Below are 27,842 nucleotides of genomic sequence, written 5' to 3'. Positions count from 1 at the left end.
CACTAAACAAAAGGAGCCCTACTTTCTGTCTCCGTCCCTCAGTGCTGCGCTGATATAATAATACGCTTGTAAACCTTTTATGAGAAATCAGACAGAGGCAGAGACAGCAGACCCTGGTAAAGACTCGGTGTGCGTGCGAGTGTGTGTGTGTGTGTGTGTGTGTGTGTGTGTGTGTGTGTGTGTGGGCTGTCTCCAGTGATTCATTTGTGTCTAACTACTCCATCTCCTCCCTTTTGTCCCCTGAAATTCTCCCGGGGTCCCACACTGTTTTCATGATGCTCTCTCCCACTCTGTGTCTCCTCTCTCTCTTTTGCACTAAATGCCTGAATTTTGAGCATCAGCAGACGAGCGCATACCAAAAATACCAACACAGTCCCAGTATCCATCCTCCTACCACTCCCTCCTTTATCTTTCCTACCCCTCTTTTTTTTTTTAATGTAATGCAGCCTTGACTATTCAGCTCCACGGATTCTGGCCTTTTCACATTTCGCCTTCTTTTCATGCCATTCTTCCGATTCACGGCTACACATTTCGCCGCCCTCCCCTCCGAACTCTTTCTCCTCGGCTCTTGCCCCCTTTTCGAGCCATCCATCATTTCACTGCCCCAGTCTGAGTCACTATACGGCTCTGACTCACTAACCAAAACATTTGCCCCCCTGAACCGCCCCTCATTCCTCAACCCCTGGGCCACAGCCATCCCTGCATCCTAAAAGGAAATGAGACAACAGAGGAAAATGTGCTCCTAAAAACAACGATCTGAGTTTATAAATCAACGTGCCGTCTTGGAATCCGCCGTCCATGTATCTGCCGAGGGCAGAGGAGCAGCCCCCCGAGAGAACGTAATGGTCAAAACACATGAGCTAACAGGTGGAGGCCCCAGTGGGGACTGGTACATGTTTTTGTCCATTAGTCCGCTTAGGGCAACTGATGGACCCCAACTTTTAAAGCCCCCATGCTACAAAACAAACAGTGCTATCCAACAATAATTATCATAGTAAAAAAAATAAGGACATGAAGGCTGTTGCTAGTGTGTCAAGTCAACTTGCCAGAAATGAACAGTCTGCCTTTTACTTCCTGTGAATCATTTCTCAGAAAAATTGAACTAAAACACAGAATTTTGGCAATCAGCACATTGTGATGTCACAAAGGGTGCTGACACTTCACAGTCACGCCTCTCCCAGGTCCGTGACAACACCCCCCAGCCAGCTGATTAATTTGTCCTCTGAGGACGCCTTGTTTTCCCTCCCTCCTAACGTGAGGAAGGTCCCAAGAAAACATTAGTTTCTGCTAAAGCAAAATCCAGCACATTTTAAGGAGACTGAAAATAAACTGCTTTTCAAAGATTGACAAGTTTGCAGACATATTTATCTGGTTAAACTGTTCCACTGGAGTGCTGCATGAAAAAATAAACATCTTAAAATGGGTTTAATTTGGGATCCCTAAACTTAAATCTCACTGGTGGAACAAATTAATGTAAATCTGTGACGGTTTCCGCCATCGTGAGACGTTTTGGTTCTTCCCAGGCAAGTTCCTCACCCCTGATCCTCTCACTTCCCAGCAGGATTTATTTTAAGCTCTCGCTCCTTCACCGCCTGAATACATATCTTAAAATTCCATGAATGCCAAGAGTAGTGCGAATCCTGCTTTGCACAAGCGTCCAACTGGAGGTCCGTGCTACACCTGATCTCTCTCCCTCCATCTGCCACAGAACGCGCACATGCATGTTGTTTACTTATTTACTAGCTCCTCTCCGTCACCTTTTCCCTGTCACCGCAGTATCTGCAGTATACTTAAAGGGCTGTAAAAGCAATTAGCCTTGTTGAGCGGGCTGAACTCTGTGGACTTTGATTGCACGGGTTTTAAAAGGCATTTTATGTGCGCACAAACCCATTTTCACCCCATGTTAGGCCAGATGTTGAATTTGCCATCACCCCAAAAGCAAATTAACTTAACGGGTGTATAGGGTGGGAGGGAAAACAAGCAAAGCTGACTGTGCTAATTGGCGTCTGCGGCTTCAGCCTTTACCTGTCAGAGTGCTGGCGGCTGGCGGCATACAGCAGGCGAGGAGGACGAGGGTGAGACGGAACCATCCAGACATCGCTCCTCTGGACAGTACGAGGCGCTTCTTGGGAAGATCGGTGTTCTCAGCGCAGCCCGGCTCCATCAGCACATCTCAGCAGCAGCGCGTAAAAGTTTGTGCCCCGTCCTCGGCGGATGCTCCAACACCACCGCCAACTCCAACCGCAATCAAAGAAAACCGGACCTCGGTCGTTTCGGTTCCTCCTTTGCCGGAAAGTTTCTGCTAGTCGCTATTCCTCTTAAAAGCTGGTTGGTTTGTTTGGAAGGTGATGTCCAGCGTTGGGGGGGGGGGCGCACAACCGAGAGAGAAAGAAAAGGCGCACAAGAGTTTCCGGTCGCTTCTTAAGTTGTTCAAAGTCTTTTTCTAGCAGCCGACGGAGGATTTCTAAAGCGATGTTTTCTGCAATCAGTCGTCCAAAGTCTCTCCCTCCGTCCAGTACACCTCACACTCCCTCAGACATTCCCTCGACTTTCTTCTACCTCCCCCCCTTTTTTTTTTCCTTCGCTCTGGATTCGAATTCCTCAACTCAAGTCCTTTCCTCCTCCCTCCTCCTCCTCCTCCTTCTTTCCCTCCTCCTCCTTTTCTCAGAGGATGTGAGAAACCCCGCGGCATGCTGATTGTCTCAGCACAAACCCCCCATTCGCTTGCTGATTACACGCCGATGCCCCCCCAAAGTTGTAAATAATGAAGGAAGTCACCGAAATTCCCGCGTCAAACAGCCTATTAAGTGATGCTCTGTTATTAAAAACAACAAGAACAACACCAACAACAACTACGACGACAACAAGAACAACAACAACAAAACACACATTGGCTGTGCTCGGCCATTATGGGGATCAGATGAACTGAATAAATGTAACATTCAGCCATATTAAAATATTCCTTGCACATGTTCAGATTATTGTTTTTCACCATGGACTCCAGTAGAGAAACCTTTAAATGATAAAATGTCAAAAGATCTGCAGGAAGCTGCATTTGCAAATGAGGATCTGTTCTTAATTGCTTGCCTGGGTAAAAAAATAAAAATAAATAAATATTCAGCCATCTGTTTACAACCTCCCACAAAAATGCTATTTTCTGAAATCTTCCAGTTGAAACGTATCTTTTTGTGGACCTCCACGATTGCTAGTGGACAAAAGCAAGGTGGTCTTTGAGGTTGGAGCCAACACAGTGTTGTCACGATAGCCTGGGCGAGGTGTCGGTCACTGAGGTACTGAGACCCTGTGTAACATCACAGTGGTAAGTTTACCGGAATTGACTTCGGTTTTATTTTTTCATAATACCGGGAAAGTCTACGTAATTCTGCGTACTTTGACACTAACAAGATTATGTGGGACCAGGCATGGAAGTAGTTCTAGTTTCAGTTCGTTCTTCCACATTAGCGACATTACAAGTGGTAGTTCAGCATGGACCTTCCTCATTTCTGGTTAGGGATAGAATATAAATAATAACTAAACATTACAAAATAAAACAATTTGTACATTTATAGATGTAATTTTATTTTATTATTATTTGTATGGATTTTTTTAAATTTATGAATATGTAGTTTTCCCCAGTATAAAACCAATTCTAATTGCATTATCTTGCAGCAACATTATTACAGGCTTAATTGAGCAATTTTACATTGAGGTTTTCTTTTCACAACGGCAGTGCTGCCAAAAGGTACAAACCCTTAAAAACATGGAAATACACAAAATCTTATTGCAGTTAGCCCCCACGTTTTTGCTTGTGTTTACACTTGCTCAGCATAACCAGCACCATGTCAGCGGAATGTCTCCTAATCTGCTTGAATGTAGCCGACACTCTAAACCAAAACAGTGACGCGCCATCAGCTGTAGTCTAAATAAATGTGTCTGCCGCTGATCCTGATCAGACGGGAGGAGAGGCAGCTGATATAATGCAGCGGTGGTCTGTGATGTGAGGTGATGCTGACGCTCATGACGAAGGCCGGTGCAGAATCCAGCCACCATCGATTTGCTGCAGATTTTTTTTTTTTTTTTAGAAAAAAAACAAAAAAAACTTCTTTCGTTCAACGATTGTTTCCCATGAGAAAGGTGGGAGCCGCTGGCACTCAGGTTGCTCAGACCTGAGTCCCTCTGGCCCTTTAAGAATGCCTCCCTGGACAGTGTTGTGTTCCCAAGCTCTTTAATGGAGACAGAGTAGGACTGAGAAAGACCCCATTGTATATGTTCTCTTTTCAATAGGAGCTTGAGCAATGGTGCTCTCACTGCTCCCCGATAGAGGCACAGAGCGGGAGAGAGACACAGGGAGGGAGGGAAGAGGGTCACCGAGGGGGTCCGGTACAAGAAAGAGGGCCGTTCTGCCCAAAAAGACAAAGTTTTGGGGCTGGTAGGAGTGGATGTTTGGGTTCGAAGGGGGATGGGCTTCGGCTCAGCGGGACAGAATTGTTGAGGATAAGCCAGACCATAATCCATGATTTGAAGATGAAAGTAAATTGGATTAACAAAGGCTGGATGGCCACACTTGCAGTTATTCTGCACCAATAAACATAGTTTGAAGTACAGCACAATGACCTTGTGCTGCAAAAGAAAATAATTACAGAGGACCTTCACCACTGGAGACCCGTGAGTAACCTTCTTTACATTAGAAACTAGCTGAGGATGCTTACTCCTTCTGACTCTTCCTCTTTTTCTTCATCCTTCTCAACCAGACTAGTCTTCTTGTGGTTGCACCGCTTCTCCAAACCTGCTCGCTTGTCCCAGGGGGACTTAATCAGCAAGTGGCTCAAGTTTACAGAAGTTCTTCTGCCTCCTGCTGGTGAAAAATGGAAAACCACTTGTTTCCTCAGACTCACGAAGACCTCAGAAAATGGCTATGGTATTTATGCTGTCTTCTTCATAATGAGTGTTACCTTAAACTGCAGTAAACTAGAAAACAAAGAGGTTTTCTGATTACTTTAGTGTATTTTGGTTTAATTTTGACCGTATTCTTTGTGACTTTTCAAGTCACACATCATCTGAAGTTTGAATAAAATAAAAGTTTATTTTCCTCTGTCATGTCACTAACGTAACTGAAATAAACAAGCACAATCATGCCAGTGAGTGGTGCTTAATCCCTCTTGATCATGACATTGGCCAAAAAAAAAAAAAAAAAAAAAAAGGTAATATTTTAGGAGTTGAGCACATATCCCCGAACGGGACAGTGGATTAAAATCTTGGTTGTGGCTAGCCACTGTGATACTACACCAGCCCTCCAGCTGCGCAAGAAGAATAATCCCCCTGTTTTAATCTGCCCTGAGCAGCATCCCATCCAGACGTGGGTTCAGAGGTTGTCAAGGAGCACAGGGGCGCACCTGAACACAGGTTTGATGGTCAATGGTAAATATTAAATGCTAAGCTCGAACAGAGTTTTCATATTCAAGAAGGGCCGCAATTACAGGCTCAGATCAACATGTTATCTATGTGTTTGAGTGTGTGCATGTGCATGTGTGTGTGTGTGTGTGTGTGTGTGTGTGGCCGTGAAACGAGCAGTATTAGGACATAACATCTGCTGATGACTGTGATGCACATTATAAGACGCTTCCGCTGGGATTTGTCCATTGCTATTATGAATATTTGGGCTTTGCACTCATGTTTATGTGTGCATATGTGGCTTAGTTCCCAAACCAGGGTTTTAATGGAGGAAGGCCTAAATAGCAGCGGATTATTCCCTGTCTCTCCCCTCATCCTCTCTCTCTTTCTCTCTCTCTCTCTCTCTTTCGCTAACCCTGACATTTGGCATCAAACACTCAACCTGTCATTTCACCCTCGTCACTGTGACGACCACAGGCATGACGGCAACAGGCGCCCACCGAGGCTATCTCAAAAAATATGGTACGTGTGCTTTGACTCTGTTTAGGAACTGTCTTCATGTTGTGATGGTGCGAGTCATGGTTTAGTTCATTTTTTTTTTTTTTTGTGTTTGTGTCTGTAGTGCATCAGATGTCAAGATTGTGAATGCTTTAGCCTGATTAGTTCTCGGTGCAGGGACTGGATAACTGCAGTTTGTCTCCGTTCACAATATAGTCCAATTTTGTTCACGCATACTCAGTTATTAAGCAAAGTACTAAGAAATGCTAATAGACAAACAGTAATCTGCACTATCTTCGACACCATTTTGATAACATCACTAATCCAGATAAATGCAGTTTGTAATGTATTTTGCTTTTCTGCGTGGGCCTCTCAGAAAATGCCTTGAGAATGACAAAAGGCCTTTTTTTTTTCTTTTTTAAGGAAATATTAGGCAAAATGTCTATATTTAGATCCATTCAATCTGGCTGTGAGATCATTTCTTATTTATTCATCCAAGAGCAACAAATCAAGAAGCTGTTGACCTGACAGAAAAATGAAGGGTAATATTTCAACAGCAGAATGAGGGATATCAATCTGGGTCTCCTCTCAGTGTGACATAATCCTCCGCAGATGTGTTTTTACAGTTTGACTAGATGTTGCTTTGCCGAGCCAAGTCGGGATTCTGTCCTCAGCCAACACGCCATGTATCCCCACTCATGTTACATCTGCTTTGAATCTTCCCTGCTGCTTGTCCTTTGGAAATGGCATCACATTGGCCAACGGCATTGTTTAGTGTTGCATCAAGAGTTAATCACAGGACATTCACAGAGGATACAATGTAATGTTGAATGTGCATATCAGTTTTCTCACACATCAGTATTGGGCGTGCCGTGACTCTCTCGGTCTCTCTTGCTCTCTCTGCCTCTCTTGCGAAATCCACCTGTCGGCCGCTAATCCTCTATGTGGAGAAATGGAGCAGATCCCTCCCTCCCGACATGTGCAGCCAATCTATTATCATTATTGCACAACCAGCGGGTGTCTGGGACACTAACAGTCAAACGCCATTGTGTGTGTCCTGAAAACTCAGAGAACACAGCGAAAACAGTGTTTGAGACATTGTGCTGTATAGCTTTTATCTTATGTTGCTGTCATCTAGTTAACTTTTGACAAGATATTATTATCACATGTCTGTTTTTACAAATGTCAGTTGAGCACTGACATTAAACATCTTATAAAGCTACGAAGATGATTGATTTTGATTGATTTTCTAGTGTAGAAATTATGCTGATTACAGGCTTAATGTTGTGTTTTTCTAACCGAATCATTTGACATTTTGAAGATCTCCCGGTACGTTAAAATAAGGTTCACATCATATCAACGTTAAAGGACTCTTTACATTTTTGTTGCAACCAATGCCCATCAAAATTTCTGGAAGATATGGTGCATGAGAAATTATAATTTTAGAACAGTAAATTGTGAACATGGTTAGTGTTTGTCCTGGCTGGCTGTTTATTTCAGGAATTGTACTTATAAAGTGTGTAGGATTCCTAACACACACACACACACACACACACACACACACACACACACACACACACACACACACACACACGTTGAGCCTGTAATTGCGGCCCTTCTTGAATATGAACATTCTGTACTAGCTTAGCATTTAGCATTTACCATTAACCATCAAACCTGTGTTCAGGTGCCTTGACAATCTCTGAACCATCTTATACAATACAATTATGGCCTTTATGGGAATTGATGAAACTACTTTTTTAACATATTAATTATTTTGGCGCTGCAGGGGGCTTCATGTTCAAACAATGGAAGGAGCGATACCTTGTTCTAACCATGGAGGGAAGCCTCTTGGTGTGTCGCGATGCGGATTCCCCTCCTGACCAGGTGGTGGCACTGCAGACCAACTGCGAGGCTGTTGCGGAGGGTAGAGAAATCCTCGACCTGCCCAGGTTGCCACCAGGGGGCAGGCGAGACTGTTGCTTTGCCATCATCTTGCCGCAGAAAAAGTTCCTGCTGCTTCTGACTGATAACCCAGAGGAGTGCAGGTGGGTGTGAACACACGGATTTAGACACAAACAAAAGTTATCCTCTGTCCCAGTTGGTTCACTGAGACCGATAACAACTAGGACAAAGGACTGGTGACTGTTACTTTACCCTACTTTTGTGTGTGAACTGTAGTAAACAGATTACTGCTGACTGAGTTTTTGTTTCAATTATTAAATATTGCTCATATTATTATTAATTCTCTCTGTCTTATCTTCTCCAGTCTGTGGCTGAATTTAATCAGGAAAGTCAGAGAGGTGAGCAGTTTGACTTGTTTGTTGACAGTCACATGCTGGTTTTCCTCTGCAACTTGACTCTAGCTTTATTGGCCCCTTTTCCAGGGTGTCATGTCACCCCTGGCCCTTCAGAGAAAGCGCAGCATCACTCCCTGCATCACAGACCGAGACCCCCTGCCGGACTCGTCCAGTGACAAGGACCCAGGCTCACTGAGGCTCTGCGAAGGCACCCCACCTCTGTCACGAGTCACAGAGCGGGGAGGTTCTTTCAAGGAGAGAAGCCACAGCCAAGGTATGTCATGATAGATATTATTTTAAAGGGCGCTGTTGTCACGATATTCTGTGATCATCTCCCACATGTCACCGACAGGCAGTGTAAAGTGGCGGCGCAGCTCCTCAGTGGCGCCCCCTCATCGCGTGTCAGACTGTCTTCGCCATGGGAACAGCAGCGACGCCCGGGCGGTGAGGGCCGTGTGTCTGCTGATGGGAGGGGCGGCGGCCTCTTCCGCTCTGGGTTACCTCAACTCCTGCCCTTCCTCGCCCCTGGCTGGCAGAGCCCCTGAGGTGTCCCACGGCACGAGCGGCTTCTCTGAGTACCCGCCGGCAGGTTCCTTCCACGCCTGCAGCCAGGATGTCGACTCTCCGCACATGAACAGCTTCGACTTTGAGGCAGACTCTGACTTTGACGCGTTTGACTGTGGCGGATTTGCGTTTTAGTCAACCAAACCGACCTTTTAATCTTATAGAGGCCCCTCAGTTGGTATTCCTTTTTGAGGGACGCCGTTATCCAATTACCGCACAATGGGTACTTCTGTATAGACTACTTCTAATTTATTGATAAATGAGCTCTTCCTGGCTTAAAGCCTTTGCTCCTCAGGTAAATCATTCATAACTCCTCAAAACACTTTTTGTGTTGTATTAGCCTATCCACACCACAGGATGGCTTCAGGGCAACCAGTGCAAACAGCCACAAACATGAGATTGTCAACTATAAAAGTTGTGTTTCTTCAGTATTTGTCTCACTGAACCGTGTTCATTTTATATACATTTTCTAAAATAAACATCACACCTGTAAATATCATTTTCTCATCCACATCTAGTCCATTTCTTCTAAATGTCAAGATTTGATTTTGCCATACTTGATGAAATCACCTACATCTGGTATTTCCTTTTTCAAATGCAGTCCAAAGGTGAATGTAAAATAAATTTCTGCCTCCACCATGGCTGTGTGTTTTTCTCCTCAGAGGAAGAGTGTGGAGTGTGTGTGCTTGGGCAGACAGTGGGGACAAAGTTTGCAGAGAGGAGGTGATGGTTTGCTTGTGACAGATTTTTCTTCTTCTTTTTTTTAAAGGAAAAAAAGCAGTGTGTGCTTATTTGAAAATTGTGCGGTCAGAAAAATATCTTGGTCTTGCAGCTTATTGGCTGGTCTTGGACTTGCTTATGTGGGTGTGCTTTAAAGTTTTATGACAGAATGGTCAGCAGGAAAATTAGTCCCATTTTCCTTTACAAAATACTGACTGCACTGGTCATTATATCCAAATTGGGAAAATGAATGTAAAAATAACCATTGAAATTGCGGAAAATATCTCCATCTGCAATTCCTCATTTTCTGCTCAGACATTTAATAATATAATCCACTTTTCTGATGTTTCTCAGGTCATTATGAAACTGCTCAAATTTGTGTTGCTCAGTTGTAGCCTGGTTTTCAAGCACTCTAAACTCTGCCTGTCTGTCTGTCTGTCTGCCTATCTGTTGATAAACAGGTGAGGGTGCACTGAGGCAAAGAGGACATCTCCTGTTGCCCGCGCACAAGTTTGGCCAACTCTGTTAAATATAAACTCAGTGTCATCTGTTTCAAAACACCAAACACACAGTGGACATGTAAGATTTGTCAGTGTCAACTGAGGAGGGACAAAGTATAACAACTAGGAACATGGATCTCTCAGCGACACTGGCCGTGGCCGGGATAATCTTGGCGTTGCTGTGGTTTGGACGGAAGAAAAGACAGAGGTTGCCTCCTGGACCATTTGCATTGCCTCTTATTGGCAACCTGCCACAACTGGAAAAAGAGGCACCATTTAAAAGCTTTACTGAAGTGAGTTCAGTGGGACCATTCATGTTCATGATTCATGATTTAGGACCTTTACCTGCACAAGATTTTCACATGGTTCCCGGACTCATATGTTTTTGTCCCCCACCCACACAGCTGAGCAAAACCTACGGCCCTGTGATGACTTTATATCTGGGCTGGCAGCGGACAGTTGTTCTGGTGGGATATGATGCAGTGAAGGAGGCTCTGGTCGACCAGGCGGATGACTTCACAGGCCGAGGACCACTGCCATTCCTAATGAAAGTTACCAATGGCTACGGTACCAGCGATCCTATTCAGCTGACGGTTTGATGATTTCTCATGATTTTCATCTGGAATGTCACCACACGTGCATATCTATTCGACAGGCTTGGGGATAAGTAACGGCGAACGCTGGCGGCAGCTGCGACGATTCACCCTGACAACCCTGAGAGACTTTGGAATGGGACGCAAGGGGATGGAAGAGTGGATCCAGGAAGAGAGCAAACACCTGAGTGACCATATAGAAACATTGAAGGGTGGGTTTTCTGCATCAAACAAGGTTGCAATAAATGAGTCTATCTCATAGTCTGCTGGTTGGCAATCTTTTTGCCCTATAGATAATACCCAAGTCACATTTCTCTTGATAAGAAGAATTTGTATTTCCCCATCCACTAGGAAAACCATTTGACCCCACATTTCTGTTGAGCTGCGCAGTGTCCAATGTGATCAACTGTATGGTGTTCAGCCAACACTTCAGTTATGATGACAAGCAGTTCCGCAAACTTCTGGAAACAATATCTGAAGTTATAAGGTTTAACAGTGGTTTTCTGGGTCAGGTAAGTGGAAGCAAAATCAGGACCATCTCTCAGCTCTCAGTCAAATAAAAGAAGGATATTTTGAAGTCCCTCTGCATAAATAAAATCTGCATACATGCCATTGGAACTTTGGCGGCACAAGACAGTATTCTTCCTTCTTTCAGATGTACAACGTCTTTCCCTGGATCATGGAGCATTTGCCAGGCCCTCATCACAAAATTTTCAAGCATGTAGAGGAGCTGAAGGTGTTCATCAAAATGAAAATCCAAGACCACAAAGAAACTCTGGACCCCAGCTCCCCAAGGGACTATATTGACTGCTTTCTCATACGAATGGAGCAGGTTTCTCACACTTTTATATATTGTCATGATCACCTATCAATCTATTTTTGTAGATGGGACAATCTTTTCTTTATTAAGGCTTTGATTTTTTTTTTTTTTTTTTACAAAACATTAAAACCACCATGTGAGATCAACTTTGCTAACCCCTTCTGCAATGCACTGTGCAGAGAAAGAAATAGATACATACACTTTGTATGTATTCTCACAATGGCATCATAGATTTATCACTGGTTCATCTTCTATACAGGAAAAGGACATTCCTACATCAGAATTCAATTACGACAACATGGTTGCTACGGTGATGAATTTATTCCTGGCCGGAACTGAAACCAGCAGCTCAACCATTAGATATGCGCTGAGCATACTCATCAAAAATCCCGACATACAGGGTGGATGTTTGTTTACTATTTTTACACAAGATGACTCCTCTCTAATGTTCATTGGTTTTAAGATGACAAATGTATTTTTTACTTTATCTGGTTAAGAGAGAATGCAAACTGAGATTGACAGCGTGATTGGAGAAGATCGCAGCCCCAAAATGGAAGACAGGAAGTCTCTTCCATTCACAGATGCCGTCCTCCATGAGGTGCAACGTTTTCTTGATATTGTTCCCTTCAGCCTCCCGCACTACGCACTCAAAGACATCTCTTTAAGGGGTTACACAATCCCCAAGGTGCGCTTGGTTTCAGTGTCTATCATTTTGATCAGAGTGAAAATGCTAAATGTGTGATCTCCCTCATACAATCTGCTGTTTCCATTTAGAACACTGTCATTATCCCCTTGTTGCACTCTGTGCTGAAAGAGAAAAAGCAATGGGCAACCCCCACGACCTTTAACCCGCAGCACTTTCTGGACCATAATGGCAACTTTAAGAAAAACTCTGCCTTCATGCCCTTCTCTGCAGGTAAAATGCACAGTGATTGGATTAAATTAGCCACCCTTAGGTACAATAGTGTTCAGGGAATCTGAGTGCCCTTTTTCTTTACGCTTCCCTATTTTAATTTTGATTTGTTTTAATGATGTTCCTTTACAGGGAAGAGAGCCTGTGTTGGTGAGTCTCTTGCTCGTATGGAGATTTTTATGTTCCTGGTGTCCCTTCTGCGCCAGTTCACCTTTTCCTGCTCTGAGGGCCCGGACAGTATAAACCTGATTCCAGAGTACAGCGGCTTCGCCAACATTCCCCGCAGATATCACATCATTGCCACACCACGGTGAAGAATCTGGGATCCTATGCACTTCACTGCACAACACTGCCGTGTTTTTCTTCATGATGACAATAAAGAAAGTCTAAGTCTAAAGGCTGTCCATCCCACTAACCCTGAAGAGTGTACATATTTATGGTACAATTGGATTGTAATGTAAAGGCAATTAAGACTTTGGAAAATAGCTTGTTTTTTTAATCAACTCTGATCCTTGGCAGGATGTCATTTCAATCTTCTTGGTTTTCAACTCATCATTTCTTTTACAAACATACTTTGTCTAATTGTCTTCTTTTGCAGTAAAACAGTAAAATAATAAAATAATAATAGTGACTATTACATGTATCTGCATAAATTATATTGGATGTATTTGTTTTCAGAACATTTAAAACAATATAAATGTGTTTACAGTGATCTACGGTGTGATGCTGTCACAATAACAATATTTTGAGTTGTATCACACATATAAATACATTCATACAGTTACACACGAATAAATTACAGATAATATCATGTATTCATTTCCAATATTTTTTTTAAGAGAGGGGGTTTGACTCGTTTGTTGCCTGGCCGCGGAGTGTTAAGGGTCTCCTCTCGGGTCGCCTCTCTGCCCCTCTCTTGACTGCAGTTGCTCAAGACTGCCGCGCGCGCCTGTGAATACACAGGGGCGGGGCAGCAGTTCGCGGTTACACGCGCTGCTGAGGAACGATACGTGAAAGTGAAAGAAAAAGAAAAAAGTCGCCATGGGGGGTTCGGTCGGTTAGGTGTTCTGTCTCCTTTGAAACCGCTCTCGACACTCTTGGGCTCAGCCGGACATGGAGAACTCCGTCACGCTGATATCAGCAGGGCTGCTGGTTGTTGTTCTCTGGTTCTTCCTGCTACAAAAGTCCCGCAAACAGCACCGCTTGCCTCCCGGACCCACTGCCCTGCCTATCTTAGGAAATCTGCCGCAACTTGACAAAAGAGCACCGTTTAAAACTTTTCTGGAGGTGAGAGCGGGAGACCTTTCCGTTTGCAGTGTCTCAGACCCACTTTCTTTTACTTCCTCTTGGCACTGAAGGCAGAAAATACTGTAGTGTGCTTACGGTGTTGAAATCACTTTGCCGATATTTATACACGTTTTTTTTTCTCAGCTTTGTTGTGTTTTGACCCATTGTGTGTTTTTAATGGTGGATGACAATATTAAGAGAACAGGCCAGCCAATTTCTGCTGGAAAAATCCACTTTTTATTTAATAACTTGCATATTTTAATGGAAAGTCATTGCTAAAGTTCAAGGAGCGGCATCTAAAGAAATGTAGAATGCATATATATGTATATATATTTTAAATATCACACTCTGCATTTCATGTTGGCAAACGCTTGCGCACATTAGGCCTAATTACTAAATTGGTTGATACTTACCTACTCATATAATACTTGGTCTACACCTCTAATTTTGCTTGATGTGACCCCAAACCGCCACCCCCTCCAGCTCAGCAAAAGCTACGGCCCAGTGATGACTGTGCACCTGGGCCCTGTGCAAGCTGTGGTTCTGGTGGGCTACGATGCAGTGAAAGAGGCGCTGGTGGACCAAGCAGATGACTTTGCTGGCAGAGGACCAATTCCTTTCTTACTCAAATTTACCCGAGGCTTTGGTAAAGCAGAAGTTTTATGTCAATCAGTCTTTCATGTGTAACTGAGAGTCCATTGTGGCCACTCACTCCATAACTGCACCTTTAAAGGTCTGCTCATCAGCAATGGAGACCGTTGGCGCCAGTTGCGGCGCTTCACGTTAACTACTTTGAGAGACTTTGGGATGGGACGGAAAGGGATGGAGGAGTGGATTCAGGAGGAGAGTCAGCACCTGGTGGCCCGCATTAAAAACACCAAAGGTTTGTCTGTGTTATGATGTCTTTACAGTCTTTTTTGCAGCCATTTCTTTATTGAATATAGGGCTTCATGGATTACTTTACAACTCATACTACAGGGACCAAACAATCGCTTGTGTTATGCAAGAGTTTCCCTTGAAGTAAGTCAAAAGTCAAACATGTTCAGTGCCACCTGGTGGTTAGCCACAGTAAGGTCCATGAATGACTTCAGAGAGCTTGGTATTATTATTATTTTTCTCATGCTATTTGAGTGTGTTTGCTTTTCAACAAACATGTTTTCAAAGTATTAAGTTTTCTGACAGTTTCTCTGTCTAATTTGAGATCTGTTCAAAAGAAAACTTTTGTTTTCTACTGCAGCTGTGACATTCATTCATTCATTCATCTTCTATACCCGCTTATTCCTATTCAGGGTCACGGGGGTCTGCTGGAGCCTATCCCAGCTGTCATAGGGCGAAGGCAGGGTGACACCCTGGACAAGTCGCCAGTTCATCGCAGGGCCACATAGACACAAACAACCATTCACACTCACATGCACACCTATGGACAATTTAGAGTGTTCAATTGACCTCACGTGCATGTTTTTGGACTGTGGGAGGAAGCCGGAGAACCCGGAGAGAACCCACGCAGACACAGGGAGAACATGCAAACTCCACACAGAAAGGTCCCAGGTCCGGGCGCAGCTGTGACAGTGAATGTGTTTCTTTGTTTCTTCCAGCAACACCTTTTGAACCCACCTTTTTCTTGAGCTGCACTGTTTCCAATGTCATCTGCTGTTTGGTCTTTGGTCAGCGCTTCAGTTACAACGATGAACACTTCCTCAGCCTTCTGAAAATCATCTCAGAAACCCTAAAATTTGCCAGCAGTCCCTTTGGGCAGGTAAGTAGATGATGTGGGGTGAGGTGAATGGAGTAAAGACAACCAGGATCAAGTTAATTTTTGAATAATGAAACACCATTTGTTTGGGGGCTATTCTTTGTTTTTGGAAGATGTTGTTTTTTCAGTTTGTCATTTTCAGCTTGTGAAAATTAGGACCTATTTGTCGGACACAGTATTTACATGTTTGTTTTCCTCCTTGTCCCAGTTGTATAATGTTTCCCCTCGGTTAATGGAATGGCTGCCAGGCCGACATCACAAGACGTTTGCTAATATTGAAAAGCTGAGAGAGTTCACAATGAAAAAGATTCAGGAACACCAAGACACGCTGGACCAGAGCTCACCCAGAGATTTCATTGACTGCTTCCTAATGAGACTCAATCAGGTATTTTCAGCATGTTCATTTTAACATTTGAGTTTGTTTTTTTTGTTTTTTTAAATTAGGCTACTTCTTTTGGCCAACAAGACAAATACTTCCTGTTTTATTTTTGTTCAAGGAAAAAGATATACACACCACCGAGTTCCATTACGACAATCTGGTGTCCACGGTATTGAATCTGTTCCTGGCAGGAACTGAAACCACCAGCTCAACCATCAGATTTGGACTAAATGTGTTGCTCAGGTATCCAGAGATACAAGGTAAGAAAAGAAATCTTTCCATTCCATCAACTTTAAAATTTTAATGGAAAATCAATTATTTGAATGAACTCTTGGTAATATATCCCAATGTGCAATGATATGAAAATGAAAATAAGATATTTTTCTTTTTCCTGAAGAGAAAATGCAGCAGGAGATCGACACTGTGATTGGACAGGCTCGTTGTCCGAATGTGGAGGACAGGAAGTCTCTCCCCTTCACAGATGCAGTCCTTCATGAAATCCAGCGTCTGCTCGACATTGTTCCCATGAGCGTTCCTCACTGCGCACTCCAGGACATCTCCTTCAGGGGCTACACCATTCCCAAGGTACTGTGGTGTCAGCTCACAGTGATATTGACGTAGAATGTATCAAGGTGATGGAATGTTTCAAAGGTGAAATACTCTGTCCCGACAGGATACAGTGATTATTCCTCTGTTGCACTCTGTGCTGAAAGAAGAGGAGCAGTGGGAGAGCCCTCACTCCTTCAACCCACAACACTTCTTAGACCAAAATGGGAGCTTTAAGAAGAACCCTGCCTTCCTGCCGTTCTCTGCAGGTAAATTCACTCGAACGGTCCCATATTACGCAAACAAAAGCAGCAAAGGATGGTATTTGCTTAATTCTCTAGGATTCAGGTTGGATATGTACATTGCTAAAAACCATATTTGTCCTGGTACTGTAGCACCATTAGTTTATAGTTTTTTGTGTCCACTTTCAGGAAAAAGAGCTTGTGTTGGAGAGTCCCTCGCTCGCATGGAAATTTTCCTCTTCATGGTGTCGCTTCTGCAGCAGTTCACTTTCACTTGCCCAGGAGGACCTGACAGTGTGGATCTCAGTCCTGAGTTCAGCAGCTTTGCCAATGTGCCTCGAATGTACAAGATCATTGCTACACCTCGGGGATAATAGCAGTTTAAAAAACAAAAGTGACTGTCACACTGTTAAATGTATCTGCATGAATTGTATTATATGTATTTATTTTCAAAACATTAAAAACAGTATCAATGACGTGTTGGCTACAGTTAGGGGTGGGCTGATAGGGCCACGATTCGATACTGTGACGATATTTGGCCCACAATAATGATAATATCACGATACACGATATCTTCGATATTCAATATATTGCAAGACATTTTGCTGACAATGTGTGACTGAAAAAGAAAAAAATACCCATAAAAAGGAAAATGCCTGTGATCTTGCATTTATTCCAAAACTTCGTATAATGTACAAACAAACGTGCACTGCACAAGCAAACATATTAAAGTGCATGAACATTAATAACTTTCATGTAAACAAGGTCAGTGCTTTCTGATAATGTAAAGTCAGCAGCAACTTGTTTTACCTAAACTTGGGGACTTGGAATATACAAACAGACGGGAAGATGAAAGAGGGAAAATCGTTTCACTGCCCCGATTCTGAAAATCAATCAAAAATTATGCAGACAAAATAAATAAATAACAGCGTCCCCGAAATATATGGGACAAAGTGAAGTGCGTCCCGTATCAGTTCATTACGGGACAGGTTAGTTGCCAAATATTGGACAATCGCGTATTTTACGGGAGGGTTGGCAACCCTATCTAGACCACAGACGGAAATCAAATGAGGTTTTGTCATTTTCCCTAAAAAAAAAAAAAAAAAAAAAAAAAAACGGGACAAATTGTGCCCCAGGAGAGATTTTATTTTTCCCGGGACAGGTGGTGAAAAAAAGAGAACAATTCTGGGGGAAACGGGACGGGTGGCAACCCTACCGTGATAGCGAACGAGGTGGCTCTGCAGATTCGTAGTGTTGCTGTTGTATTATACCGTCGCAAAACAGTTCTTGCAGATTGCATATTCTTTATCCAGTTTTCTCCCGTCATCCGTCTCGTAAAAGCCAAAGTGGGCCCACACTTTAGAGTGGTAACTTGCGGGTGGGTCATTGATTTGTTTTTCGTTGTTCGTATTTTCTTGCATGTTTTCTTCCGTTGTTAACTCGTCTTATTCACCGGCCGCTGTTTACGCCTACTTGACTCTCATTTACGGGACTAGCGCCCCCACAAACAGGACAGGAGAGATTAATAGTTGACGGTGACAACGAGGTAAATCCATAATGTGTGTTGCAATAAAATATCGATATTTGCCGTCAGTGTATCGATTATATATTGCGACAGAAAGCACAACAATATTTGCAATATCGATCCCCCCCCACCTCTAGCTACAGTGATGCTACAGTGTGATGCTGCCACAATAACCATATTGTCAATTATATCACACACACATACATACATACATACATACATACATACATACATACATACAATTACTCATAAATAAATTGCTGATAATATCATGCATTCATTTCCAGTTTTGTTTTTTTTCTGATTGTAACCTCACTTATGGTAGGTATTGTGATCAGACATCAAATTTAGAGGCTCGCAAATGCAGCACTTACAAAACCCTACAAATGCAGCCAAGTAGCTTTTTGTGTGCTAACTAACAGTAACAGCTATCCCGCCCTTTATTACTGGTTGACTGTACCTTGTTTGCTGTAGGCCTCTAAATAGACAGGTAATTGTCTTTAACGTCAACCCTTTGTGTACATAGAGTGAACTAATAATATCATGACCAATTATTGTCGTTATAATGGGCGGGTCAAACTGATGCCACCCACCGATGTGATTTAAAGTGAGGTGTGACAGGGAGCGCGACACCCTGTCACACCTGTTGGTGTTTATCAATCACCAATATCACTGAATACATAGGAATACGATGGCGAGGGGGTGACACGAAGTATCGCAAACAAACAAACAAACAAACAAAACAAAAACAACAACATTTAAATTAAATGAAAAATAAACTTACTTCCCAAGTCCCTCCCCTACCTGAACGGACTCCAACGTCCATTCATTCGGAAGTGCAGACAGAAAGGTTGGCCGCGAGTCCGCCTCTGTCCATGACGTAACATCACTCGAGCGACAACTACCGAGAGAGACGACTTCGGTCGTGTAGGTGTTCTGCCTCCTTTGAAACCGTTCTCGACACTCTTGGGCTCAGCCGGACATGGAGAACTCCGTCACGCTGATATCAGCAGGGCTGCTGGTTGTTGTTCTCTGGTTCTTCCTGCTACAAAAGTCCCGCAAACAGCACCGTTTGCCTCCCGGACCCACTGCCCTGCCTATCTTAGGAAATCTGCCGCAACTTGACAGAAGAGCACCGTTCAAAACTTTTCTGGAGGTGAGAGCGGGAGACCTTTCCGTTTGCAGTGTCTCAGACCCACTTTCTGTTACTTCTTCTTGGCACTGAAAGCAGTAAATAGCGCAGTGTGCTTACGGTGTTGAAATCACTCAGCTCATATTTACACAAGTTTTTTTTGTCAACCATACTCCATAACAAGATAATCTATACATCGCTGGTTGGTCATACGCAAATTATTCTCTGAATAAATCTCAGCTTTGTTTTGTTTTGTTTTGTTTTGTTTTGACCCACTGATGTGTGTTTTAAAAGGTGAATGATATTTAGAGAGCAGATCAGCCAATTTCTGCAGGAAAATCCACTTTTTACTTAATTAGTCGCATATGTTAATGGAAAGTAATTGCTAAAGTCCATGGAGCGTCATCTAAAGAAATGTAGAATGTGCATTGTGTATTTTTCTTTTTTAAATCTCTGCATTTCATGTTGGCAAATGCTTGCACACATGAGGCCTAAGTGGTTCAACCAGCTTTCTGCACATAGACATCTGCTGATGATCTCAGGATGTCTTAAATACTTGGTCTACACCTCTAATTTTGCTTGATGTGACCCCAAACCGCCACCCCCTCCAGCTCAGCAAAAGCTATGGCCCAGTGATGACTGTGCACCTGGGCCCTGTGCGAGCTGTGGTTCTGGTGGGCTACGATGCAGTGAAAGAGGCACTGGTGGACCAAGCAGATGACTTTACTGGCAGAGGACCAATTCCTTTCTTACTCAAAGCTACCCGGGGCTATGGTAATGCAGCAGTTTTATGAGAGTCAGTTTTTCATGTGTAACTGAGAGTCCACCGTGGACTTCTGTCACTCACTCCATAACTGCACCTTTAAAGGTCTGCTCATCAGCAATGGAGACCGTTGGCGCCAGTTGCGGCGCTTCACGTTAACTACTTTGAGAGACTTTGGGATGGGACGGAAAGGGATGGAGGAGTGGATTCAGGAGGAGAGTCAGCACCTGGTGGCCCGCATTAAAAACACCAAAGGTTTGTCTGTGTTATGATGTCTTTACAGTCTTTTTTGCAGCCATTTCTTTATTGAATATAGGGCTTCATGGATTACTTTACAACTCATACTACAGGGACCAAACAATCGCTTGTGTTATGCAAGAGTTTCCCTTGAAGTAAGTCAAAAGTCAAACATGTTCAGTGCCACCTGGTGGTCAGCTACAGTAAGGTCCATGAATGACTTCAGTGAGCTTGGTATTTCTGACAGTTTCTCTGTCTTCATTAATTTGAGATCTGTTTAAAAGAACACTTGTTTTCTACTGCAGCTGTGACAGTGAATGTGTTTCAAGTTGGATGTGTTAACGTGAAGAGAAAATAGAAATACTTCTTCTGATTTATTTTGTTGTTTCTTTTTTTCTTCCAGCAACACTTTTTGAACCCACCTTTTTCTTGAGCTGCACTGTTTCCAATGTCATCTGCTGTTTGGTCTTTGGTCAGCGCTTCAACTACGACGATGAACACTTCCTCAGCCTTCTGAGAATCATCTCAGATACCATTAAGTTTGGCAGCACTCCCTTTGGGCAGGTAAGTGGATGATGTGTGCTGGAGGTTTAAAATGTGAATGGAGTAATGACAACCAGGATCAAGTTAATGTTGAAATAATAAAACACCATTTGTTTGTCTTTGTTTCTCGGAGATGTTTAAAATTTGTCATTTTCAGCTTGTGAAAAATTAGGATCTATTTGTCGGACACAGTATTTACACGTTTGTTTTCCTCCCTGTCCCAGATGTATAATGTTTTTCCTCGGTTAATGGAATGGCTGCCAGGCCGGCATCACAAGACGTTTGCTAATATTGAAAAGCTGAGAGAGTTCACAATGAAAAAGATTCAGGAACACCAAGACACGCTGGACCAGAGCTCACCCAGAGATTTCATTGACTGCTTCCTAATGAGACTCAATCAGGTATGAGAACGCAGTGAAATGATTAAAAATTTGTTTTTTTAATTTAATTTTGGCATAGTGAATATTTTACAACTTAAAGAGATAGAATTGTTAAGTGTGCAGTGTTCTAGTCATTATTTCTACTGTCCTGACCTTTCCTGTAAGACACATTTTTTGGCATGTTTATTTTAACATTTGATTTATTTTTTTATTTTTTTATTTTTTTAAATTAGGCTACTTCTTTTGGCCAACAAGACAAATACTTCCTGTTTTATTTTTGTTCAAGGAAAAATGTATACACACCACAGAGTTCCACTACGACAATCTGGTGTCCACGGTATTGAATCTGTTCCTGGCAGGAACTGAAACCACCAGCTCAACCATCAGATTTGGACTAAATGTGTTGCTCAGGTATCCAGAGATACAAGGTAAGAAAAGAAATCTTTCCATTCCATCAACTTTAAAATTTTAATGGCAAATCAATTATTTGAATGAACTCTTGGTAATATATCCCAATGTGCAATGATATGAAAATGAAAATAAGATATTTTTCTTTTTCCTGAAGAGAAAATGCAGCAGGAGATCGACACTGTGATTGGACAGGCTCGTTGTCCGAATGTGGAGGACAGGAAGTCTCTCCCCTTCACAGATGCAGTCCTTCATGAAATCCAGCGTCTGCTCGACATTGTTCCCATGAGCGTTCCTCACTGCGCACTCCAGGACATCTTCTTCAGGGGCTACACCATTCCCAAGGTACTGTGGTGTCAGCTCACAGTGATATTGACGTAGAATGTATCAAGGTGATGGAATGTTTCAAAGGTGAAATACTCTGTCCCGACAGGATACAGTGATTATTCCTCTGTTGCACTCTGTGCTGAAAGAAGAGGAGCAGTGGGAGAGCCCTCACTCCTTCAACCCACAGCACTTCTTAGACCAAAATGGGAACTTTAAGAAGAACCCTGCCTTCCTGCCGTTCTCTGCAGGTAAAGTCACTTGTAACGGTCCAATATTACGCAAAGGATGGTATTTGCTTATTTCTCTCGGATTCAGGTTGGATATGTGTATTGCTAAAAAAAACATGTTTGTCCTGGTACTGTAGCACCATTAGTTTATAGTTTTTTGTGTTCACTTTCAGGAAAAAGAGCTTGTGTTGGAGAGTCCCTCGCTCGCATGGAAATTTTCCTCTTCATGGTGTCGCTTCTGCAGCAGTTCACTTTCACTTGCCCAGGAGGACCTGACAGTGTGGATCTCAGTCCTGAGTACAGCAGCTTTGCCAATGTGCCTCGAATGTACAAGATCATCGCAACGCCTCGGGGTTAATAGCAGTTTACAGCATAAACCCACATACCTCTTTATGACACTTTCTCTACATGTTGTGTATATGTTTTCTGGCACCCTAAAGACACATTTACACAACAGTGAACAACACCTTTTGCTTTGATTGGATAAAATGTCACCAAACGTCACGTGACTAAACCTAAGTTCGCAAGGACAAGAAGAAGTTGCCCCTGTAATTTGATGAATTCGAGGTCAGGCCATCAGTCATACTGTGTGTCAGCAGTTGTCACTCTGTTAATGTGTTTTCCAGTGTTTGGTGGAGCTGCAGAGTCAAGGTCCTTGTCAGATTTAAGAGGTCGTTGTCAAAAACCGAGGCCGCAACATGTTAAGTAGGAATCAAATTACTCACACACAGACCTACAGGCCAGGTTCCACTGATGTAGTGGAACTAAGCAGTCCTTGTCTTTTTCCAGTTATTTTTAATGGTGCACAGAAAAGAAAAACAACTACAGAGTTGTTGTCAGTGACAATGGCACACTTGTGACTGTTAGATAATAAAATAATTGTCTTGTGTGAGGAACAGTTAAAACAATGTCAACAAACATGATCATGAAATGAATATACAAGTATGCATTCATGCAAAGACTTAATGCAACTGTATTAAAATTATTAAAGTGATTTTTTTTTTTTTTGGTAGCAGAGTGCATGTTCTGTTTGATGCCACCGTTCAGCCACGACGCAGGCTGTTACTCCTTTAAATGTTGGGCAGGTGATATTTATGCTTCACTTGCTTCTTGACATCTGGTGCTGGCGAGATGTTGCTGTTCAGCAGCTGTGGCAGGTACTGAGCCTGGAGACAGAAAATATACAATATAAAAAAGGAAGTTGCTAAGAGCCAATCCTCTAAATTCTTTTTTTTCTCTCTTGGCTTAACAGCAGTTACTGAGAAAGAAAGGTAGCTTGGTCAAGAAGTCACATTTTGGAATCAGCTCCTGTGTGAATAATAAATTAGGCTGTGCATCCACTTTAAACCCTGAGCACCTTATAAACAAGATACCAGCAGGCCAGCAGCGTTATTAATTAAAGAAGACAGTGATCCCTCCAAGCACATCGTCTAAGCTCCTGCAGGTTGAACTCGGGTCTGGAAGTCACGCACTCATTCGTTATTCTGCTCACCCCGGGCTGCCTCCGTCTTGAGCCCTTCTCGTGACGTCTGCCTGTCCGCTCACCCTCTCGTCCCCAGTTGGCGCCACCTTCCTCCTGGAAATACGGCAGCTCCAGCAGCTCCTCACAGGACAGCCGTTGAGAGGGGTCCATCACCAGGCACGACTGCTCAAAAGTGGTGCTCATGATTAGCGTTGCCAAAAATATTTTAGAATGTTGAATTTTTGTGAAACTTTCTACAATCACTTCCATTGCACTTGAAATATTCACCGATTAAAACAAAAGTGCTTTATGTGCGAGCTAAATTTGCACTTGTATATATCAGTGTTGTGTGCAAAAGCAACATACTTTCATAACCTGTAGGGCGTTGGGAGACACACCGTGGAAGCGCTTCTCCAAAGGCTCCTACAAGCGAGAATATAAGGGCAGTTGGCGGCTTTAGAGACACCTGCCTAGCTGAAGGACGTGCATCCTAAGTGGTAACAGGACACGCACCATTGTGTCAGGTTCAGGAATACTGACTCCGTTGAAGAAAACATTGGAGCGAAAGACCTGCTGGTGACGGGGGATCAGGTCACCTGGGATGAGGCGAGGGAAATGAAAGATTTGATTTCGAAAGTAGCAATGTAATTAATTTGAAAATTCAGTTTCATATTTTGTGCATCTTTACATTATCGAAAACAAAATCATTTAGGGTCTGTTCATCCTTTATTTAAACGTCAGTATGACTCCTCATAAAACCACTCATTAAATAATATAGAATAGGACAAGGGTCCAACTTCAAACCTAAACAAGCCTTCATTTATTCTATTTAAATACATAATTTATCCTATTAAACACAGCTAATCTAAGCCATTTTAAGAATCATCAACTGGTACCCAGAGTCTTTTGGATGAGATAGAGCTGATCAACATCAGACTTCCCAGGCCAGAGCGGATTCCCATTCAGCAGCTCGGCAAAGACACAGCCCAGCGCCCAAACATCCACGGGGGGCCCATATTGCGTATCTCCAACCAAGAGCTCAGGGCCCCGGTACCAGCGTGTCGCGACGTAGTCAGTGTAGTCGTCCTCTGGTCCAGCTGGGTACAGGACGCACAGACAGATGGGGATAACTGACAGGATGCACTTGGATACTGAATAATGAACACTAAATAACGCAGGCATTGTAGAGCAGGGGATTACAAGGCACGCTGAATGACTACATGACCACATGTTAATATATGGTAACATGAGACTGAAACCGGAGGTGGGGAGTGTAAACAGAGACACTCTACATAGGAAGGCACTAACTGGCTGAATGGTCCCCCTATGCCACGCGTTTATTGGAACGCTGAAAGTGAGCAGCAGCCAATGTAGGTCCACCGTTAAATAAGTCATTAGGGCTACATTACACACTAAATGCTCATAAATGCGCCGGTGCTGTGGGTGACCTACTTAGAATGCGGGCGAAGCCAAAGTCGCAGAGTTTGATGACTCCGGTTTTGGTCAGCAGGATGTTCTCCGGCTTTACATCACGGTGGATGCACTGCAACACAATCGCACCGGGATCAACCATTTGGCAACATGATACACAGTCTGTTAGTGGCAGATAAAGAGCCCATATTAAGGCGGACTAATTAGGAATGAACGACATGAGCCAGCGAGCCGAAACCTATACACATCTCCATACTAAAAGTTAACATGCCCTTGCACTGACATCTTGCCATATTAAAAGTTAAGTACTGCTATAGCTAAACTGCAATGCTGATTCTGTGAAAAATGTGTCCTGCAATCAAGAGTGTATATGAACCTGAAGTTGATTATGTGCTGAAAATGATGAAGATAAAGATAAATATCAAAGACTTTTTGAATATCACAGACAAAGCACTATGCTAACTACCAACGTTTTTTCATACTGACGCTGTGCTTGTGGCAGAAGTTAACGGCCTGGAGGGTCTGCCACACTATGCTTTTCAGCTGACACTCAGGTACCCTACAATGGACGGGAAGAGGCACATAAAGCGGCTGGTTATTTGCCACAGTAGGAGAAGGACACGAAGAAATTGATTGTTCACACTTTATTATGTCCTATTGCTGATGATTTTAAGAAGTTCAAACAACCTTCAATTGCCAAGGTAAGCTTGCCTATGTCTCAAAAGAAGCAACTACAATTTCTACAGCACAGGCTTGTGGAGGAACCGTGGAGTCAGAGAACATATACTAAACAACATTTGTATAGTTGAATGATTGGAGTAGGTACATAGAAAAGTAATCAACAATGATTGCTGAGTTGTAATGGGGAAGAAAACATGGCTATGTAGTAGGACACAGTATACTGCAGTTATTATTATCCTTAGCAAATCTATCGTTTGAATGTGTGAACTGACTGCCAGAAATTACCATCACAAATACACTGCTGCTGGTTTAACTTCACTTCAATCAGTTTCCTTAAGTTGCTGGCTATTGTGCTGAGGGGGTGAAAAAAAGGTGGAATTGCTGCCTACCCCCGAGGGTGTCTGTCAAGCTCGTTGAGGACCGTCTGCTCACAGAACTCAAACACCAAATGGAGGCGTCTTTTCCTCCTGAACACCTCCAGCAGGTTGACCAGATTCACATGTTTCAGCTGCTGCAGGCACCACCAGAGCATATGGACAGTGAGAGACAAAAGTTTGGGCTGACCAAACTCTATGCTGTCTTGAAATAATATTAAAACAGCCTGTGTTTTTCTGGCTACCTCTAGTTTATTTTGCTCATTACAAGAGCAAAATGTGCTCCTGTGCACATGACACATGGCACATCCACGTGAAGTAACAAATGATATGATAAGGGTTTTGTTGTAAGATTTGACTTGGACTTGTGGCCACTTGAGGTTGCGGTAATTTGTGGTTGATGATGTCTAAAAAAAAAAGGTTTCAGCAGGTGTGTTGACTGTGAGCCGTTGATATGGCAGTGCTGTACAGTGTGTGACTTTACGTATTAAAAGCACTTGAGAAATACTGACACCATCCTCCACTTGTACGTATCACTGACAGGTTTTGTTTGGGTGTGTGTAAATACAGGTGACCACAAGACCAAACTTGACAGGACCACACATGAGGTAATGCCAATCTTCCCTTACCTTCAGCATACGAATTTCTCGCAATGCAATCTTCTTAATGACCGGATCATCCTCAGATTCCACAAACTTCTTGATGGCGACGATCTGGCCGGTGTCTCTGTGTCTGCACTTGAACACCACGCCGTAGGAGCCCTCACCAATTTTGGCCAGCTTTTCATATTTCTCCATGGGGCAATTTGTAGTTGTCACCTGTCACAATGCACACATCTTACAAGTGTCTCACTTTAAAAAAAAAAAAAAGAAAAGAAAAGAAAAGAAAAGAAAAAAAAAGCATTGTTAAACTATTGAGTCTTTGCAAGATGAAACCATATGAATATGCACATTTCATGCATTTAATTTGACAGTTTGCTAGCCTTTAAAAAAAACAAAACAACAGGCTTTATGACTATGTCAACGATGAAATGAAATTTAAACAGCTATTTTGGCAATTGTGTGATGGCAGCAAACGACAAACTAACACTTACAATCAGAGAAGATGTTCATGGACCAGTCACTAACAGGTCAACCTTGGATCCACACCCATTTAAAGTTGTCTTCAATAGTTTGCGGTCTCTCCCTCTGCTGGCTCCGCGGAGTTTGTCGTCACTGCCTTGGTAACCTTCTGCTGCTGCTGTTGTTTCCTTTTAGCATGTTGTTGTTTTTTTTTAGAAGTGTTTTTTTCTTTTTTCCTGTTGTCTTTTTTTTTTTTTTTTTATCAGTAAAACTTGGAATTACAATAGCGTTGAAAAGGGTGAACGTCTAACCGCGGCAGGTGACAATACGCTAAACTTCATGGTCTCACAACAGCAGCCGTGTTTATTAGCAAGTATCGTAACCAGGGAGACCGCCAAACGACTGACGTCAGGACGGAAGCGCTCTCTCTCTCTCTCTCTCTCTCTCTCTCTCTCTCTCTCTCTCTCTCTCTCTCTCTCTCTCAAAAAAAGGTATGACGCCCAAAAAAAGTGCAATAGCATGACTATCCTGAATCCTTTTCGCTCTTGTTGATATATCCAGACTACCGCGAGTATTATTACGTCAGGCTATGGAACCATACAAAGGGGAAAAAATAAATAATTCCAGAACAATTTTGTTTCTGTTTTGCAATTGAGTACAACATTTCAGGGGAAATCCAGCTTCCTATCTTCTGACAGCCACTCTAGTTTCAATTCTAATTTTAGTAATTTACGACGTAGCTCCATTACGTCACGACTATATACTAAATGTTGAGATTCATTCGT

The 27,842-nt window shown here is 42.9% G+C and overlaps 6 protein-coding genes and 1 long non-coding RNA gene across 10 annotated transcripts in view; 5 read left to right on the top strand and 2 right to left on the bottom strand.

Moving 5' to 3' along the window:
- The window catches only part of axl (AXL receptor tyrosine kinase), a 29,040-nt gene extending 26,464 nt beyond the window's left edge, over positions 1–2,576 (bottom strand). For both annotated transcript variants that reach the window (XM_076036631.1, XM_076036632.1), the window contains exon 1: positions 2,026–2,576. In XM_076036631.1, the coding sequence (XP_075892746.1) occupies positions 2,026–2,164 (139 nt within the window). In that variant the 5' untranslated portion in view covers positions 2,165–2,576. The remainder of the gene's footprint in view (positions 1–2,025) is intronic.
- A 1,912-nt stretch (positions 2,577–4,488) lies between these two features.
- Positions 4,489–5,736, top strand: LOC142895371 (uncharacterized). The gene is made up of 3 exons (XR_012928209.1): positions 4,489–4,665; positions 4,752–4,918; positions 5,343–5,736. It is a non-coding gene; the product is annotated as an uncharacterized LOC142895371 (long non-coding RNA).
- Positions 5,737–5,851: 115 nt separating this feature from the next.
- Positions 5,852–9,390, top strand: LOC142895520 (uncharacterized). Its single transcript, XM_076036641.1, has 5 exons — positions 5,852–5,913; positions 7,679–7,937; positions 8,159–8,192; positions 8,277–8,463; positions 8,542–9,390. The coding sequence occupies exons 1-5, from the start codon at positions 5,871–5,873 to the stop codon at positions 8,886–8,888; spliced, it is 870 nt and encodes a 289-aa protein (XP_075892756.1). The 5' UTR covers positions 5,852–5,870; the 3' UTR covers positions 8,889–9,390.
- Positions 9,391–10,023: 633 nt separating this feature from the next.
- Positions 10,024–12,641, top strand: LOC142895517 (cytochrome P450 2G1-like). Its single transcript, XM_076036636.1, has 9 exons — positions 10,024–10,266; positions 10,378–10,540; positions 10,629–10,778; positions 10,918–11,078; positions 11,222–11,398; positions 11,646–11,787; positions 11,884–12,071; positions 12,161–12,302; positions 12,432–12,641. The coding sequence occupies exons 1-9, from the start codon at positions 10,105–10,107 to the stop codon at positions 12,611–12,613; spliced, it is 1,467 nt and encodes a 488-aa protein (XP_075892751.1). The 5' UTR covers positions 10,024–10,104; the 3' UTR covers positions 12,614–12,641.
- Positions 12,642–13,303: 662 nt separating this feature from the next.
- Positions 13,304–16,982, top strand: LOC142895515 (cytochrome P450 2G1-like). Its single transcript, XM_076036633.1, has 9 exons — positions 13,304–13,586; positions 14,070–14,232; positions 14,320–14,469; positions 15,182–15,342; positions 15,548–15,724; positions 15,837–15,978; positions 16,116–16,303; positions 16,392–16,533; positions 16,696–16,982. The coding sequence occupies exons 1-9, from the start codon at positions 13,413–13,415 to the stop codon at positions 16,878–16,880; spliced, it is 1,482 nt and encodes a 493-aa protein (XP_075892748.1). The 5' UTR covers positions 13,304–13,412; the 3' UTR covers positions 16,881–16,982.
- Positions 16,983–18,910: 1,928 nt separating this feature from the next.
- LOC142895516 (cytochrome P450 2G1-like) lies at positions 18,911–23,049 on the top strand. Its single transcript, XM_076036635.1, has 9 exons — positions 18,911–19,187; positions 19,775–19,937; positions 20,032–20,181; positions 20,567–20,727; positions 20,931–21,107; positions 21,373–21,514; positions 21,652–21,839; positions 21,928–22,069; positions 22,222–23,049. Exons 1-9 carry the CDS (start codon positions 19,014–19,016, stop codon positions 22,404–22,406), a joined length of 1,482 nt encoding a protein of 493 aa, XP_075892750.1. The 5' UTR covers positions 18,911–19,013; the 3' UTR covers positions 22,407–23,049.
- LOC142895518 (cyclin-dependent kinase-like 1) lies at positions 22,824–27,457 on the bottom strand. 3 transcript variants are annotated; one of them, XM_076036638.1, is made up of 10 exons: positions 27,090–27,457; positions 26,626–26,814; positions 26,012–26,130; positions 25,428–25,500; positions 24,963–25,053; positions 24,407–24,607; positions 24,024–24,106; positions 23,877–23,933; positions 23,541–23,693; positions 22,824–23,214 (listed from the first exon to the last, which is right to left on the bottom strand). In XM_076036638.1, the coding sequence occupies exons 2-10, from the start codon at positions 26,791–26,793 to the stop codon at positions 23,119–23,121; spliced, it is 1,041 nt and encodes a 346-aa protein (XP_075892753.1). In that variant the 5' UTR covers positions 26,794–26,814; positions 27,090–27,457; the 3' UTR covers positions 22,824–23,118. The 3 variants fall into 3 exon arrangements, with proteins under 3 accessions (XP_075892753.1, XP_075892752.1, XP_075892754.1); XM_076036637.1 differs by having other exon boundaries at positions 26,012–26,133; positions 27,090–27,454; XM_076036639.1 differs by lacking the exons at positions 25,428–25,500; positions 26,012–26,130 and having other exon boundaries at positions 27,090–27,456.
- Positions 27,458–27,842: the final 385 nt, after the last annotated feature.

The sequence above is a fragment of the Nelusetta ayraudi genome, unplaced genomic scaffold (genome assembly GCF_046127955.1).
Source record: "Nelusetta ayraudi isolate G7.1 ecotype Tasmania unplaced genomic scaffold, CSIRO-AGI_Nayr_v1 ptg000048l, whole genome shotgun sequence".
Classification (NCBI taxonomy): Eukaryota; Metazoa; Chordata; class Actinopteri; order Tetraodontiformes; family Monacanthidae; genus Nelusetta; species Nelusetta ayraudi.
This window is presented reverse-complemented; position numbering and strand designations above follow the sequence as displayed.